The 16,062-nt window shown below is 44.9% G+C and overlaps 1 protein-coding gene across 1 annotated transcript in view; it reads left to right on the top strand.

The window, feature by feature from the left end:
- The first annotated feature begins 620 nt into the window (after window positions 1-620).
- Window positions 621-16,062, top strand: part of LOC120838609 — a 43,476-nt gene continuing 28,034 nt past the window's right edge. The window contains exons 1-3 of the mRNA XM_042287850.1: window positions 621-640; window positions 1,145-1,205; window positions 3,543-3,851. Of these exons, the coding sequence (XP_042143784.1) occupies window positions 624-640; window positions 1,145-1,205; window positions 3,543-3,851 (387 nt within the window). The 5' untranslated portion in view covers window positions 621-623. The remainder of the gene's footprint in view (window positions 641-1,144; window positions 1,206-3,542; window positions 3,852-16,062) is intronic.

Genomic DNA, 16,062 nt, shown 5'->3' with positions numbered 1-16,062 from the left:
ACGTGCATTTTGAGCATGCTGTTTGTTGCCCACGAAGCCTTACTATTGCCTATAGAATTTTTGTCATCTCTTTCACATTTCGGCACGAGTATATCATGTCCGTATATCATATTCCTCTCAAGACGACATCTGAAAGGCAAAGTGGAAGTACCTGAGGGATAACTATGCCAAGGAGGTGGCCAAGGTGGCAGGAACAGAGCCCAGTATCGGTGGAACCTCAGACGTCTACAAGTTTAAGGGGATCTGCTTTGGCAGCTTGAGCTTCCTGACTGGCACCTCCACTGTTCCGCAAAGTTATACTTTTCATATTTCCCATTGGTTACCGTATATCGCATCGTCATGCAGTTTACTTAGTATGCAGCTACAAGGTTTTTTCTGTCAATTACGCAAGTCAGAGGCTGCAGGAACGTAAGCAAAGCTAGTCCAGCACTCAAATTGGAGGTAAGATAGCATAGAATGTATTTTAACGTCTCCTCATCAGTATGTTAGTGTGTTTATAGTCACGTTTCCATGTGCCAATCACAAGTGATCATGTGCGATGAAACTCTTCTAATGAATTCTATGAGTGCCTCCATCATGCAGCCAGGCATCTGGATATACCACAGGTGCCACCAAGCCAACTGATGACCAAGATCCTCTGGTGACTATTTGCCCGTCTTTACTTTCTTTTTGGTCTTTCAGAATGAGCATAGACTGTAACTTACAAAAGCTATTTGTTTTCGTTTTTTGCGTGTGTTCCTCTATGCAGTGCTTCCACCTAGTGGCACTTCCTTTGACTTTACAGCTGCTTCATTTCATAATGCCGACAGCACCACCCTGCCCCTCCTCTCCCCTCCCCCCTTGATGCATTTTTAATGACCCTTATCTCTTCAATACTGAGCACACTGCCTAACCACCTAGATGAGGGGTCATCTCGTGGCACAGTGTAAACCCTCTGCCCAAGTGCAGTCGCTGGGCCGAACAGAAGATTTTTTTTGGTCTGTGTATTTTGTACAAGGAAAGCCATTGTAGCTTTCCGATTTTAATTTGGTTTGACATTAGTGGTTGATATTTCACTTCAAACTTGAACCTGGTATCCTCGCGGATGAAAAAGCTTTAAAGCTTTATCTCAACTATTCCGACAGCGCAGTATACTTCATTTCAGCATAACCTTGAAAAAGGTTAGAGCTGCATCCCTCACAAGGCAGTCGGAGCAACTGAGTGAGGTATGTGACAGCCCTTTGCAAGAGGATTGCAACCTCGAACAGTATACTTTTGCATGTCTCGCTCCTACAGTCATTAGCTGGCCAGGCCATTCATTTAACTGTTTTGCAAAGTTATGTTGAAACGGATTGTAGCGAGTCAAATCACTCAATTTTCTTGTTGCAAAGACACCGCTAACAAAAACTCTTTAAACTCACAGTATTATGTGATTTGAGGAAGGAGGACTCGTACATCTGTATTTTTCAGAAATAAGATCAGACAGACTTCTGGCAAGTTCAAGATTTTTATTCAGCGGAGCTTGCTCATCTTTAAGTAGATTATGAGATGGAGGACTCGTTCGCAGTGTTTTTTCATGAGGAGTAAGAGGACTCATTCAGTTAATTTTAGGGGTGTGCGAATACCGAATAGTAGTTTTCGAATCGAATACCGAATCGAATCAAGAAAAAAAAGCCGAATATCGAATCGAATATCGAATACTGATTTTATTTGTAGGAATTTTTCAAAGTGTGCTGCGAATGAGATTATTATATGGGCAGAGTATGCACCTGTTGCAGAATATGCATCTTGTGCAGAACAAAAGCTAAAATGTAAAAAAAATTCTGGTGAAAAAAAAAAAAAATAATAAAAGCAGTTGCTGTTGGATGTTTGGCACTAAAGATCCAATTTTATGGCACAAATATAATCTATCTTCCCTAAACGTCACACAAAAACCAAAGTTACAGCCACGCATGTCTTTTTTAAGCCGAACCTAACACCGCGACTTTTTTTTAGAAATGTTTGCATATCTCAGAAAAGGGGTATTTTGCGATATTTGGTTTTCATTATAAGGAAGAAAAAGGGCACCCGGGATTTTATTTCACGTAAATAAACAGATAGGTGTTAAATCTTAGTAAACAGGCTTAAACAATATAATCTGAAGTAAGAAAAAAAAAAGCGTGGTTAGGTGGCGCAAGACACCGTTCAACTGCCGCTATGCATCTATTTTTCCGTCTATCTATCCTGTTTTAGAGAGCCTTGATTTAAAAGAGGGAGCAAGCGAAACTGAAACCACGGAGATGGCTCCAGTGCAGATTGGTCGTAAGTGCGCATGTGTTGTGTTGTCGCGAGGAAAAGGGCGAGCAAACAGAAGGGTGACGACGCCTGCTCTCCCTGCCCTGCCTGCCCGATCCCGATCGACGCTTTCGTTTTTTCGTCACCTTCTCGCAGTTCGTAATTCAAACGCGGCTATCGAACGGTTCGAAACCCTCTCAAATCTAGGCACACTATTTTCCCGTTCCGTTCCGTTCCGAATCAGAATTTGCGGCTTGAGGTTCCAAAAGAACGACGACGATAACTCGGCTGGTTTTATCGGCGTGTTTAACGTGGCTTTCTCTCTGTGATCGTGCAGTCGCCGATTTCTGTGAGCGCGGCAGGTGTGTTTTACATCGGTGTTTCAATTTGAAACGAAGGGCTTAACTCGTGAAAAGAATTAGGCATGGCAACAATTCCTCTCTGGAAGTGGCGCAAACGGGATGTTTCGGTTGTGATTCAAGGGTAGATTGCTTTACGATTATGAGTAAATCTGCATGCTATAAAGATTGTGGCGTTCGTTACTTTTCTTTTTTCTAACCTGTGTGTTAGATTTTTGTGGAATGGTAGGACCAAGAGCTGTTTTTCACATGGTTTGTCTAACATCACGGCGCTTACATCGGGGGGGGAAAACGGCTTTTTTTGTCAGCTTCGCGGCGATTGCGCGTCTTTGCCCGAATATATTGAATATTCGAGTGACCGAATACTAGGAATTCGATTCGCGAATCGAATTATTCTGGAACTTTCTATTCGATTCGAATTCGTATATTCGAGTATTCGCACACCCCTAGTTAATTTTTACATTGGCTTCCCATGTTGGCGTTTTCGAACCTAAAGAGTACACTGATGCTCGCAGTGTAAACGGATGTTTTTGAGGATAAAGCAGACATATTCACATATGCTTTTGCAAATGACGGATCAAAGAGCTCTACACCTCTGCGTGGCTTTTAATTAGTACATTCAACTTTCCTGTTTGCATCTTGGCAAAACAAATTGACAACTAATATGTGTATTGAGAAGGTGCTCAAGTGTTATGTAGGCTAGATTTTAGAAATCAGTGCAGTGCTAAACAATTTAAGCCTAAATAACCTTTTCTTCACAACTGCAGATAATTTTAAGTGTGCATCAGCATATCCCAAAGACACACACACACACTTGTTCCCCATCTGGCCCGACCCCACATTAACTTCGCGTCTCCTCGGCCAGCTGCTTCAAAGGGTTGCTGATCTAGAGTGCTTGGCTTTTATTGACAGTGGCAAATGCGTTTCCAGGACCCACCTTCGCCCTTCCAGGACTCAGCTGTTTCCTTGGCTGCACAGCGTGGACTAGAGACAGAGAGTACACATTCACCAAGCCCAACCCCTGCAGATATGAAGGAAGTGACCGAGTTGCCTGCTGCGCCTCAACCTGCTGGTGTTCAGCCAGTAAAGCGAAAGACGTCCATGGATAGTGGAAACACACCAATAGAGCAGGTCCTGAGGGCAGCCGCTGCTAACCCGAGGTTCTCAGACTGCCCTCCAGAGCACACGGACAAGATAGCAGAGTCCCCGGCACAGAACCGTTCGTTCATGCAGCGAATGGTTGTTGACAGGCGCCGGCATTTCATCCGTCAGATAAGGGGCCTAGCACATGATGAGCTAGTAGTTGGCTGCACAGCATGGATCAGAGAGTACACATCCACCAAGCCCGACCCCTGCAGATGTGAAGGAAGTGACCCAGCCCCCTGCTGCTCCCCGACATGTGCCTCGGCCTGCTGGTGTTCGGCCAGTAAAGTGAAAGAGGTCCATGGATGGTGGAAACACACCAGTGGAGCAGGTCCTGAGAGCAGCCGCTGCTAACCCGAGGTTCTCAGACTGCCCTCCAGAGCACACGGACAAGATAGCAGAGTCCCTGGCACACAACCGTTCGTTCATGCAGCGAATGGTTGTTGACAGGCGCCGGCATTTCATCCGTCAGATAAGGGGCCTAGCACATGATGAGCTAGTAGTTGGCTGCACAGCATGGATCAGAGAGCACACATCCACCAAGCCCAACCCCTGCAGATGTGAAGGAAGTGACCCAACCCCCTGCTGCTCCCAGACATGTGCCTCGGCCTGCTGGTATTCGGCCAGTAAAGTGAAAGAGGTCCATGGATGCTGGAAACACACCAGTGGAGCAGGTCCTGAGAGCAGCCACTGCTAACCCGGGGTTCTCAGACTGCCCTCCAGAGCACACGGACAAGATAGCAGAGTCCCTGGCACACAACCGTTCGTTCATGCAGCGAATGGTTGTTGACAGGCGCCGGCATTTCATCCGTCAGATAAGGGGCCTAGCACATGATGAGCTAGTAGTTGGCTGCACAGCATGGATCAGAAAGTACACATCCACCAAGCCCAACCCCTGCAGATGTGAAGGAAGTGACCCAACCCCCTGCTGCTCCCCGACATGTGCCTCGGCCTGCTGGTGTTCGGCCAGTAAAGTGAAAGAGGTCCATGGATGGTGGAAACACACCAGTGGAGCAGGTCCTGAGAGCAGCCGCTGCTAACCCGAGGTTCTCAGACTGCCCTCCAGAGCACACGGACAAGATACCAGAGTCCCTGGCACACAACCGTTCGTTCATGCAGCGAATGGTTGTTGACAGGCGCCGGCATTTCATCCGTCAGATAAGGGGCCTAGCACATGATAAGCTAGTAGTTGGCTGCACAGCATGGATCAGAGAGTACACATCCACCAAGCCCAACCCCTGCAGATGTGAAGGAAGTGACCCAGCCCCCTGCTGCTCCCCGACATGTGCCTCGGCCTGCTGGTGTTCGGCCAGTAAAGTGAAAGAGGTCCATGGATGGTGGAAACACACCAGTGGAGCAGGTCCTGAGAGCAGCCGCTGCTAACCCGAGGTTCTCAGACTGCCCTCCAGAGCACACGGACAAGATAGCAGAGTCCCTGGCACACAACCGTTCGTTCATGCAGCGAATGGTTGTTGACAGGCGCCGGCCTTTCATCCGTCAGATAAGGGACCTAGCACATGATGAGCTAGTAGTTGGCTGCACAGCATGGATCAGAGAGTACACATCCACCAAGCCCAACCCCTGCAGATGTGAAGGAAGTGACCGAGCCCCCTGCTGCTCCCCGACATGTGCCTCGGCCTGCTGGTGTTCGGCCAGTAAAGTGAAAGAGGTCCATGGACGGTGGAAACACACCAGTGGAGCAGGTCCTGAGAGCAGCCACTGCTAACCCGAGGTTTTCAGACTGCCATCCAGAGCACATGGACAAGATAGCAGAGTCCGTGGCACAAATTTGTTTGTTCATACAGCAAATGGTTGTTCACAGGCGCCGGCCTTTCATCCGTCAGATAAGGGACCTAGCACATGATGAGCCAGTAGTTGGCTGCACAGCATGGACCAGAGAGTACACATCCACCAAGCCCAACCCCTGCAGATGAGAAGGAAGTGACCGAGCCCCCTGCTGCTCCCCAACATGTGCCTCGGCCTGCTGGTGTCCGGCCAGTAAAGTGAAAGAGGTCCATGGATGGTGGAAACACACCAGTGGAGCAGGTCCTGAGAGCAGCCACTGCTAACCCGAGGTTTTCAGACTGCCATCCAGAGCACACGGACAATTAAGATAGCAGAGTCCGTGGCACAAATTTGTTAGTTCATGCAGCAAATGGTTGTTCACAGGTGCCGGCCTTTCATCCGTCAGATAAGGGACCTAGCACATGATGAGCTAGTAGTTGGCTGCACAGCATGGACCAGAGAGTACACATCCACCAAGCCCAACCCCTGCAGATGTGAAGGAAGTGACCCAGCCCCCTGCTACGGGGGGCTAAAAAAAAAACGCCACCTTCGATTTTTTAAAAATTTGGGTACCCTGTTATACTCTATTTCGGCATTCATTTCTATTAAAAACATGTCGCATCATTTCACTGTGAAAGAAGAAACAACTCCCCAAAGTAGGGTCCTTTTTCAAAGCCTACACTTAGCAGTGTCCTATACAAGAAGTGACTCTGAGTTCCAGTTTCATGAAACTTGCACAAATCTTTTATATACATTTATTCAGATGATTTCATTGATAAAAAGAGCGATCGGTCACACAGTAAAAGGGAGGAGAAACTATATACAGCATTTTACATAAGCGTACAAAGTGGTATCATATTAGAGACTAATGATTTGAGAAAAGATGATGCAGTGTGAAGTTGTACCTTCCGGTATATTTTACATCTAGAGTAAAATAAATAACTTTACTTCCACACACAAAAACAAAGATATAATAGTAAGATATTTAGGTTGGCTGTGTATTTACGATTACAAACAATTTCAGGTGACGGATGCCATAGTGCCTAACTGGAGCAGCTTCGATGCTCTCGGTGTATGAATGAATCGTGGCAAGCCGATATATTTTATCCTGCTGGAGGATAACATTTTGGGATTTTTTTTATAGTGATCTTTAAAAATTATTAGTAACCACCAACAAAAACAGTAGGTTAAATACCCCGTGAAGAAAAATGTGATAAATAAGATGTCCCTGCATTCAAAATGAGCAGTCCTTGGGAAATCAAATTCGGCACTTTACGCTAAGGTTTTCCTCGCTGTACCCATTTAATAAAGTTGCTTCCAAGCAGATCCGACTGTCCGTGCTACATATACGTCACAGGTCCCATCTGTTGATGACTTGCTGAGCCGCCACGCGTGCCAAGACTGAATGCCAGGGAAGGCGCGCACCGTCAGCCACTCTTCTTTTTTTTGTTCACGATACCGAACAACCTCATTTTCGTCCAGATATACAAGATGCACGCCTTTCAGTTTCTTTGATAGAACGCTCACCATTGTCCTGGCCGTCTGAATTGCGCTTACTGAACGTTCTCTCAGGTTGTTCAGCGTGGCCTGGTGCTTCACGAGTCCGCCAACTCCGTCACATGCATTTTTCCCATGTCCAGATGCAGAAAATAACCACTGGGCTTGTGGGCAATCGTCCTTTGCAAATTGGTGAAGCTGGTAGCGATTCTTGAAATGACTGGCGGCGCCGTCACTTACGTACGTCACGTACGAGTATACCGCAACGTTGTCTTCAACCCACTCCTTCACTTTTTCTAGAGCCAAGCAAGCGTGAGCGGCGTCGTGACACAGGTCCTCACTGATGATGGCAAAGCTGTTTGTAGATTTTCTTGTCGTCACTACACATGTAAATATCGAAACTTGTTTTTTTTCCAGTGATATGCTTGCACTTCGTCAAGAAGCACGATGGTCCAGTTTTCAGCAAAGTCAAAATGAAAGACAATGCTCCCGCGTTGCATGCACTGTTTTTCATCGTAGATCGCTTTACCTTGCGTTTGCCGGATATTGTTGTGAAGTACCCAACTTCCAACCGTCACTTGGATGACTTTTAGGAAAGTCTCAGGTTCCAAAGTTTTTTTCACAAGGTCGCCGGACTCCCATGTTGCAAAAACAATCTCTTCATCCTCCGGGATATCAAGTTCCTGGAGTGTAAGAAACTGGCCTTTTGGGCAGTGATCACAGTCTCCTTGAAGGCACAGTTCTGTTGCTGGGTCGCACAGAAATGCCGAGTTCATTTCACCAGTGTTGAATGTTGAGCGTGTAACGTTCTCTAGAGCGGCAATACAAAGATAATAATTGGCGCAGCGCACACAAACGCACACTTCCTGGTGTGGAATACATTGGACCCATCTAGGGCGCAACGAATAAAATTTCGTTAGCCCAACGCCGGAATCGGGATGCTTGTCTTTGTATATACGGAAGGCCTCTCGTATTGAGCGTGTCATGAAGCGCTTTGGCACGAACGTTTTCTCTCCGTTGAGCATGACAGAGATAACGTCCTTCTGGTTGGGACTTTGGCGCGAACATTGTAGCTCGTCTTTCGTGAAGTACTCTAGGGCAGCAGACAGGTTCTCAGGGCTCACCTTGCACCTCGTGTAAGGATCCGGCTCATACCACACGCCATGCTTTTCCTCGAGTTTTCGGGATTTACTGATGAGGTACATTGAGGCCTGTGGAATCATCTTTTGAACCTCATTCTTCGTCAGTGTTGACGGCAGGAGTGTAAGCAGTTGACAACGTTCCCGGAGAGAGGTGGCGGTTTCAAAGGCCTGCCGAAAGTTGTCCACCCACTCAGTGCATGTGGAGCATGTTGGTTCGGACGACCCCGATGGTGCGTCCCTGTCGTACGCAATACGTAGCCTTGAGCGTATATTCTTGACAGCAACCTGCTCCAGTTCTGTCTGCTTTCTCTTGACATAGGCAGGCCTGTCCAGACTTCTTACGACGCTTGGTTGTCTCAGCGGCGACACATCTGTAGGTAGTATGCTGCGATTTAGATCTTCAATTGCTTCTTCAACTGGCGCAAATATGTCAGGGCACTGCTCTGAGCTTCGCATCGAGATCTCCTTAGTGATGTGCATGAAGCAATGGTAGCACAGGTAGTCCGTCGCACTCACTTTGGTGGAACAGTCAGGCGGAAGAATTTGCTTCAACGAGTTTAGGTCCAACTCGCCAACACTTCGAAAATTCCGCTGCTTTGGTATAGTCTTTTTGTGTTTGCAAAAGTAATCTGCACAAAACACTCGTTCGGAGCTCCAGGACGTCTTCATAATGTATACATAAATAATAAAAATTAAACCCCAACTGATGGCATATAATTGCCAAGTGAAAGAACTACTGGGTGCACAAGTGACAAGTCCGAGGCTGAGGAGCTCACTCACTGCAAACGTACATTTGAAAAGAGAGGTCACAACTGAGGCTGTCGGCAAAGCTTGATCCACGTCAAAGGAAGAAAGAGGGAAAGTCTCCAGACAAAAAATTGGGGTCAGCGGCCTTCGAAAAAGACTTTCCGGAATCGCACTGTCGTCCCTCCACGCGCTGATATGAAAGCACCCGAGCTTCTACCACGTGGTTCATGACACAGCCTGAGCCATGTCGGCGACCGGTTCGCGAGGGGTTGGCGGTGGGGTTACGTTGATGGTCACTCGGATTAGCCCTTGCTGTACTGAGCTACCGCCTGCAGTGCCTTATCGCCGGCTGGTGTCAACAACGAGAACACACACACCCTGTCTACACCAAAACTACAAGCGTTCGCCGCACACGCGTCGCCGCCGCTTTTAAGCTTTTGTGAAATTGCTTTCTTTTGCCGCGGAGAACCGCCTTATCTTAACTAGGCGCCTGAAATCCTTCCAGGCGGGCGTACACAATATCAAGCGTTTCGAGAAATGCCCGTGGAGTAGAACTATGGGAACATTCGGAGCCCGCGATGTCGATATCGTCGCCGTTGTGCCGTTGTGTTAGTACGCCGTCGCGTACTGCAGTCCCCCGTTGGGGGAGGGGAGGGGGGGGGGCAGTCTTACTACGATAACATGGCGACAGCGTTTACACTCTATGTATTTACGCGAGGCTCGAGTATTTGGGGATAATGCTGCCGGTTGGTGTGCCCCTTTGTGCCTGATATTATCGCCCGTGACGCCAGCGAGTGAGATGGCGACAGGCATGACTGCTCAGTAAACAGGCGTCGGCGGCCATGTTTTGCTGGTTGAAGCGAACCCCCTTGTCCTTGACAGCGAGCGGGGAAATGCGAAAAAAAGATTGTATCGGCCGTTTTGCCAGAACTAGCGACGAGTGTCGTCTGTGGTTTCCGGCAACTATTTTGCCATAATCGTGAGCTTTTATTTATTTATTTATTTATTTATTGAAAGTACCCTCAGGGCCCGAAGGCATTACAGAGGGGGAGAGCACATACATGAAACAAAGATAGTAATATAGTAACAAGTCAACAATATTAAATATACAACAAACAAAGAATAATAATAATAATAGGTCATGGGTCACTGCTAAAATAGCTAGTGATGGAATTTCTAAACAGGTTAGTATCAGTTATAGTAGCAATCAAACCAGGGAGGTGGTTCCATTCCTCGGCTGTGCGGGGTAAAAAAGAAGATTGAAATGTTGTGGTAAACGAACTTGGAACTCCAACTTTATGCTGATGGTCAAGACGGGATGAAATGTAAAAGGGGGGAGTAATCATCCGATTGCGTAGGAGAGGGATATGAAAATGCATTTTATGAAATAGACATAGGCGTGAAATTTTACGTCGCAAGGAGAGAAGTGGTAAACATAAACTATTTTTCATTGATGTGACACTAGCAGTACGATGGTAGTTGGAAAGAATGAAACGGGCTGACCTATTCTGAATGGATTCGAATGCAGTGATTAGAGTATCGTGACCGGGATCCCAGATGGAGGCTGCATATTCTAATTTAGGCCTGATTAATGTTTTGTAGAGGATCAATTTTAGTGAAATAGGTGCCAATGAAAAGTTGCGTTTTAAGTAGCCCAACATGCAGTTAGCACGGGTAGTAACATACTGAATGTGGGGTTTCCATGAAAGGTTATTTGTTAAGTGAACACCAAGGTACGTTGTACGTTGCCACTTGCTCCAAAAGGTTGCCATCTAGGTGGTAACAGGGACTGTTGTTAGGCTTGCGGGACACTCTCATCTGTTTACATTTACTAGTGTTTAGTTTCATTAGCCATAATTCACACCAACGAGAGACAGAGTTAATATCAGACTGAAGTGTAGACAGGTCAGAATCGTGACAGATTTCACGGTAAATTACACAGTCATCGGCAAAGAGACAAACGGATGAAGACACATTAATGGGAAGATCGTTAATATAGATTAAAAATAGTAGTGGGCCTAAACCCGACCCTTGAGGAACTCCAGAATTCACAGACACGGGAGGAGAATTTTCGTTGTTAATTGTTACAAATTGTGAACGGTTATTTAGAAAAGACCGAATCCATGCGAGAACGTTAGGGTCAATGTTAAGTTTTGAAAGTTTTAACAGTAATAGCTCGTGACACACCTTATCGAATGCCTTGGCGAAATCTAAGAAAATGCAGTCCACCTGGGAGCCTCGGTCAAGAATAGAATGAATGTCATGAGTGAAGGATAGGAGCTGAGTATCACAAGATAATGATTTACGAAATCCGTGCTGTGCTTCGGTGAAAAAATTATTCGACTCTAGGAAATGTACGAGTTGGGAAAAGATAACGTGTTCCAGAAGTTTACATGGTATGCTGGTTAATGAAATGGGACGATAATTGTTAGGGGAATACTTATCGCCACCTTTCGGAATTGGAACCACCTTCCCCACTCGCCAATCACAAGGTAAAATACCATCTTGCAGCGACTGTTCAAACAATTTTGAGAGAATAAGAGATGAGTATAGTTTAGTGTTTTTTAAAAACTTGGAATTAATTCCGTCCACTCCTGATGAGGATGATAACTTCAGTTCATCTATAATTTTTGCAATACCAGCAGGATCAACAAAGATAGAATCCATTGGCAGATAACAGGAACAGCTCATCGAAGGGTAAGTTATGTTGCGAATATCGGAGAAAGATTCCATAAATATACTATTTAAGACATTAGCACATTCGTCACTGGGCACGCTGTCACCACTAGAAGTTGTAAGAGAAATTGAAAAACGGTCCTTTTTGTTAACAGTATTCCAAAATTTAATGGGGTTATTTACCAACATGTTTGGAAGACTATGTGTGAAAAAGTGAGATTTAGCGCCTTCAATCGCTTTTTTGTACACTTCTACAGAATTGTGATATGCGGCCCAGCGACGCTCACACTGGGAAAACTTGGCCGCACGGTACAAGCGCTTTTTTTTATTTGACAGTCTCTTCAGGGCTTTCGTGAACCAAGGTGACTGATTATTTTCAAGTATACTTCGGAGCGGCACGTATTTGTTGATAAGGGAGATTACCTTATCTTTATACAAATTCCAGTTTTCGTCAACCGAGCGCCCCGAAAAGTCTGTCAAATACTGGTCAAAGAAAACCGCAAGATCATTGTTGATCTGATCAAAATTCGCTCTACTGTAATCGCGTATTTTCTTTCGTTGGTCAGTCGGCCTAGATACCGACGTTTTGAAATGAAAATGTAACATAGAGTGATCACTGATCCCTGGAAGATAAGTTATGTCACTTGCATGTTCAGGGTGAGTAGCCAATATTAGATCTAAAACACTTGCTGTCGTCGGAGACACTCTGGTGGGATGAAGAACTAATTGCGACAGGTTAAAATCGAGACACAAGTTAATGAACGAATTACACTCTGTAGTGTGTACATTCATACAATGAACGTCATCTGACCATGATATAGCGGGAAAATTGAAGTCACCCAGAAGGAAGATGGGTGCGCTGGGATACCGCATCACTATTCTGTTAATGGCGTTATGCAAAGTCTCAACAAATGACGACGAAGATGAGGGTGGCCGATAACATACTCCCATGATCCACTTCTTATGGTTCAAAACAAGGCCTACCCAGGTTAGTTCTATATCGCACGCAATGTTTAATGAAAAAGATTTAATATGGTCAGCAATTGCAATCAGGACGCCACCGCCACACCTGTCCTGTCTATCGTTCCGATACACATTGAACTTTTTTGAACCATCAAACAGTTCACTGTTCCGTATCCTCCCAGAAAGCCATGTTTCGGTTAGAACAACAACATCAGCATCGGTAGTATCAATGATGGAACACAATTCATCACGTTTTTTTATTACACTCCTTATGTTAGTAAACAAAACAGAGACGTCGGAAAACTGTGACAGCCTAGCTCTACCCCTCGACAAATCCTACGTTGGCGAGCGCGCCTCAGCGGAATCTTGAGTAAGAGATGACTGTGTCTGGGGAATCGTCGGCTGTGCGGGAGAGACAATAGGCAAACTAGAAGGACCTAGCTCGTAGACTTCGCCATTTGTCGAGTTGAAAGCGTAACACCGGTTGTTAATGTGCAGCTTGTTCCCTGCCCTTAGATTTACCAAATTCTAACAGTCTTTTTCTCGCATTACGCGTAGCAAGCGAAAAGTCTTCGCTAACCGTAATACGGTGCGTTTTTAATGCTTGTCTTGCCATCAGGATCTGGTCCCGCAGTTTAAATGACGAAAATTTTATAATTATAGGTCGGCATTTTTCGTGATAAAATCTTCCGAGACGATGAGCCCGAACAATAGAGTCGCCCGTAACTGGCATGCCAAGGGACGTTGGAAAAACGCTCAACATTCTTTCTTCCGTCTGGGCCCAAGTTTCTGATATGGTGTCAGTAACCCCAAAAAATATCAGATTGTCTCGACGGGACTGATCTTCCGCCTCGTCAAGACGTGCTCGCAACGCAATATTTTCGCCTTGTAAACCATCAGCAACATTTCTGGCGTCGATTACTGCTGTTTGAAGTTGTGCTACAACAGAGGCGCTGGATTCGACTGCAAGGAGCCTCGAGTTGATGTCTGAGATGTTGGCCCTCATTGTTTCTTGGTTCTGTTTAATCTCGTTAATAGATGTTAGGATTCCTGATTGTGACGATTGAATCTGTATTGATCGCGCGTTAACGTCAACAAGCATTAGCGAGGAAATGATTTTTGCTAGCCACAGAACACTACCACGCAGAAAGAGAATGCTTGAACATGTTTTTGTTCTGGATATATATCAGGGATATATGTGAGAGAGAGAGAGATGAAGGTAGAGCGGAAGAGGGAATAGCATATAGTGTCGCAGGAGAATAAAGTAAACAAAGTTCCTAGTGGCCGATGGCTGCATGATCTTTTCTCGGATCACTAGTCCGTAATATGATACCTCTTTGTACACAGTAGTTTCTCCTGAATTTAAGTGTGTGAACGATTTCTTTAGTTATCATTGGCCTCATCCGAATAAAAATATATAAAAGATGTGTGTTGGTTTCATGAAACTGGAACTCAGAGTCACTTCTTGTATAAAACACTGCTAAAACACTGCTAAAACACTTCTTGTATAAAACACTGAAAAAGGACCCTACTTTGGGGAGTTGTATCTTCTTTCTCAATAAAATGATGCAACATGTTTTTAATGGAAACGAATGCCGAAATAGAGTATAACAGGTTACCTAAATTTTAAAAAAATCGAGGGTGGTGTTTTTTTTTTATTTGCATCGGAATTTTTCTTTGTTTGATTTTTTTTCCATGTTTGACTAAATATATCCTAACTATTGTATCACACAGATACCTTAGTTATTTTTAAATATTAGCTATATATTAGTAGAATAATATCTGCAAATTATATCATAATGATTAAATTATTTCATGAGATACAGACCTCCAAAGTTTGCCATTTGTCGTTCGAGCAGGCATGTTTGTCAATTTTTAGAAAAATAAATAAATTTTAAATAATTATGATTACTTTATATTACAAGCAAGCTATACCCATAGTTTGCGCCTAAAACGTATTAGAGTTCTCCTAATGTTATCGCTTTAGTTATTCACTCTCAAACGGGCCCCCTCCATCAGTGCGCGTTAATGCAACTGTCCACCACCTCATGCCTTACGATTTTTCCTGTCCCCAAGTATTTTTTCTAGTCAAAACTAAGTTTGGATTCGTTCATACCAGGCACTAGACAATAACATATAAAAACCTCAGTTGATTTGAAAATGTCGACTAGCCATCCTTTGGTCGATCTTATCTGAAATCACCCAGTAGGTATTTGTTGATGCAATCAGTGTCGGCTACGCTGTTTTCTTTCTGGTAATTTCACTAACAAACCTTTGGTTGCAAGAACAGCTTCATCCTGTCCTGTTCGTTGTATTCACTCCGTCGTCGTCGTTTGAGTGGTTATCATTATGTATAACGTTAATAAACTCGCCCTAATCGCTACCTTACAGGAGACTACTTCTTACGTAGGTCACGAGTAACAGTGTGCAGCTCTGAAGGTCATGGGTGGCTGGGCATAGAAGGGCTCTATCACACAAAGGCAACGTGTCCAGCACAAACGGCTAGAAAACGTGCATATCCGTGGAAGAAAGAAACCTCGATATCATACTGCCTGTTTTATCCTGTTTTCAAAGGTTAACAAAAGCTTCAAAGAGAATTCCAGGCACCGCGTTGTTGCGCATTCACTTTCAGATTTACGGTTCTGATTTTTAGGTTTTTGGCAGACATTACTAGTTTTAGAACTTATGGTTTTGATTTTTAGGTTTTTGGCAGACATTACTAGTTTTTGAACTTTTTCCTGTTCTTCAAGTTTATAAAGTTTTCAGTTAGGCTTTCGTTGCCCTAATCGCTACCTTACAAGCCACAGAAAACCTCGCCCGCAATTATTAATTTGGGAGAAATATACAAGAAACAACATTTTCTTTTTTACAAAGATGTCGAATTTTAATGATAATAAATTGATATATGTTGCGCATGTTCCAACAACCTCCATATAAAAGGAAGAAAAAAAATCAATGAGCCTTTCTCCGCATACGCTCAATGGCCGGTGAGCTTTTCTCCGTATCCGCCGGTTTTCCGGTGAGCTTTTTTCCGGTGAGCTTTTCTCCGGGATTCGGCAAAATAGTCTCACCCTTTTTTCTTTGAAAATTTAGGAAAATCGCTTATGAATATGATACCGGTTGGTGCTGAAACTTTGGAATCTTGCTCGAACGGCTGGGGCTACGTTGTGACGGAGTTCGAGCTCTCCGCGATGTCTAGTTAATCTCTGCAGTGCGAAGAACACGGTTCGGTGTTCTCGCGGACATCCCGTACAAATGAAAAGCCTGCACCACTTTTGCAGCGGTGACGGCGAGTTGCTTCAAACACACAATAACACGCGCAAATTGCAAACTCGCACAAAAGCATTTCAGACCTCCGCCGAAAATAAAGAGCTGAGCGCACGATGACGCACAGCAGACTTTCGAACGCACTGTAGCCGAAGGCTCAAAAGAGCGAAGCTCGCCGACGTGAACAATGGGACAGAACGCGGTGGCTACTTATAAGTGATCAAGTAAGA

This window comes from Ixodes scapularis, unplaced genomic scaffold, assembly GCF_016920785.2.
Source record: "Ixodes scapularis isolate PalLabHiFi unplaced genomic scaffold, ASM1692078v2 ptg000504l_1__unscaffolded, whole genome shotgun sequence".
NCBI classification, from domain to species: Eukaryota; Metazoa; Arthropoda; class Arachnida; order Ixodida; family Ixodidae; genus Ixodes; species Ixodes scapularis.
This window is presented reverse-complemented; position numbering and strand designations above follow the sequence as displayed.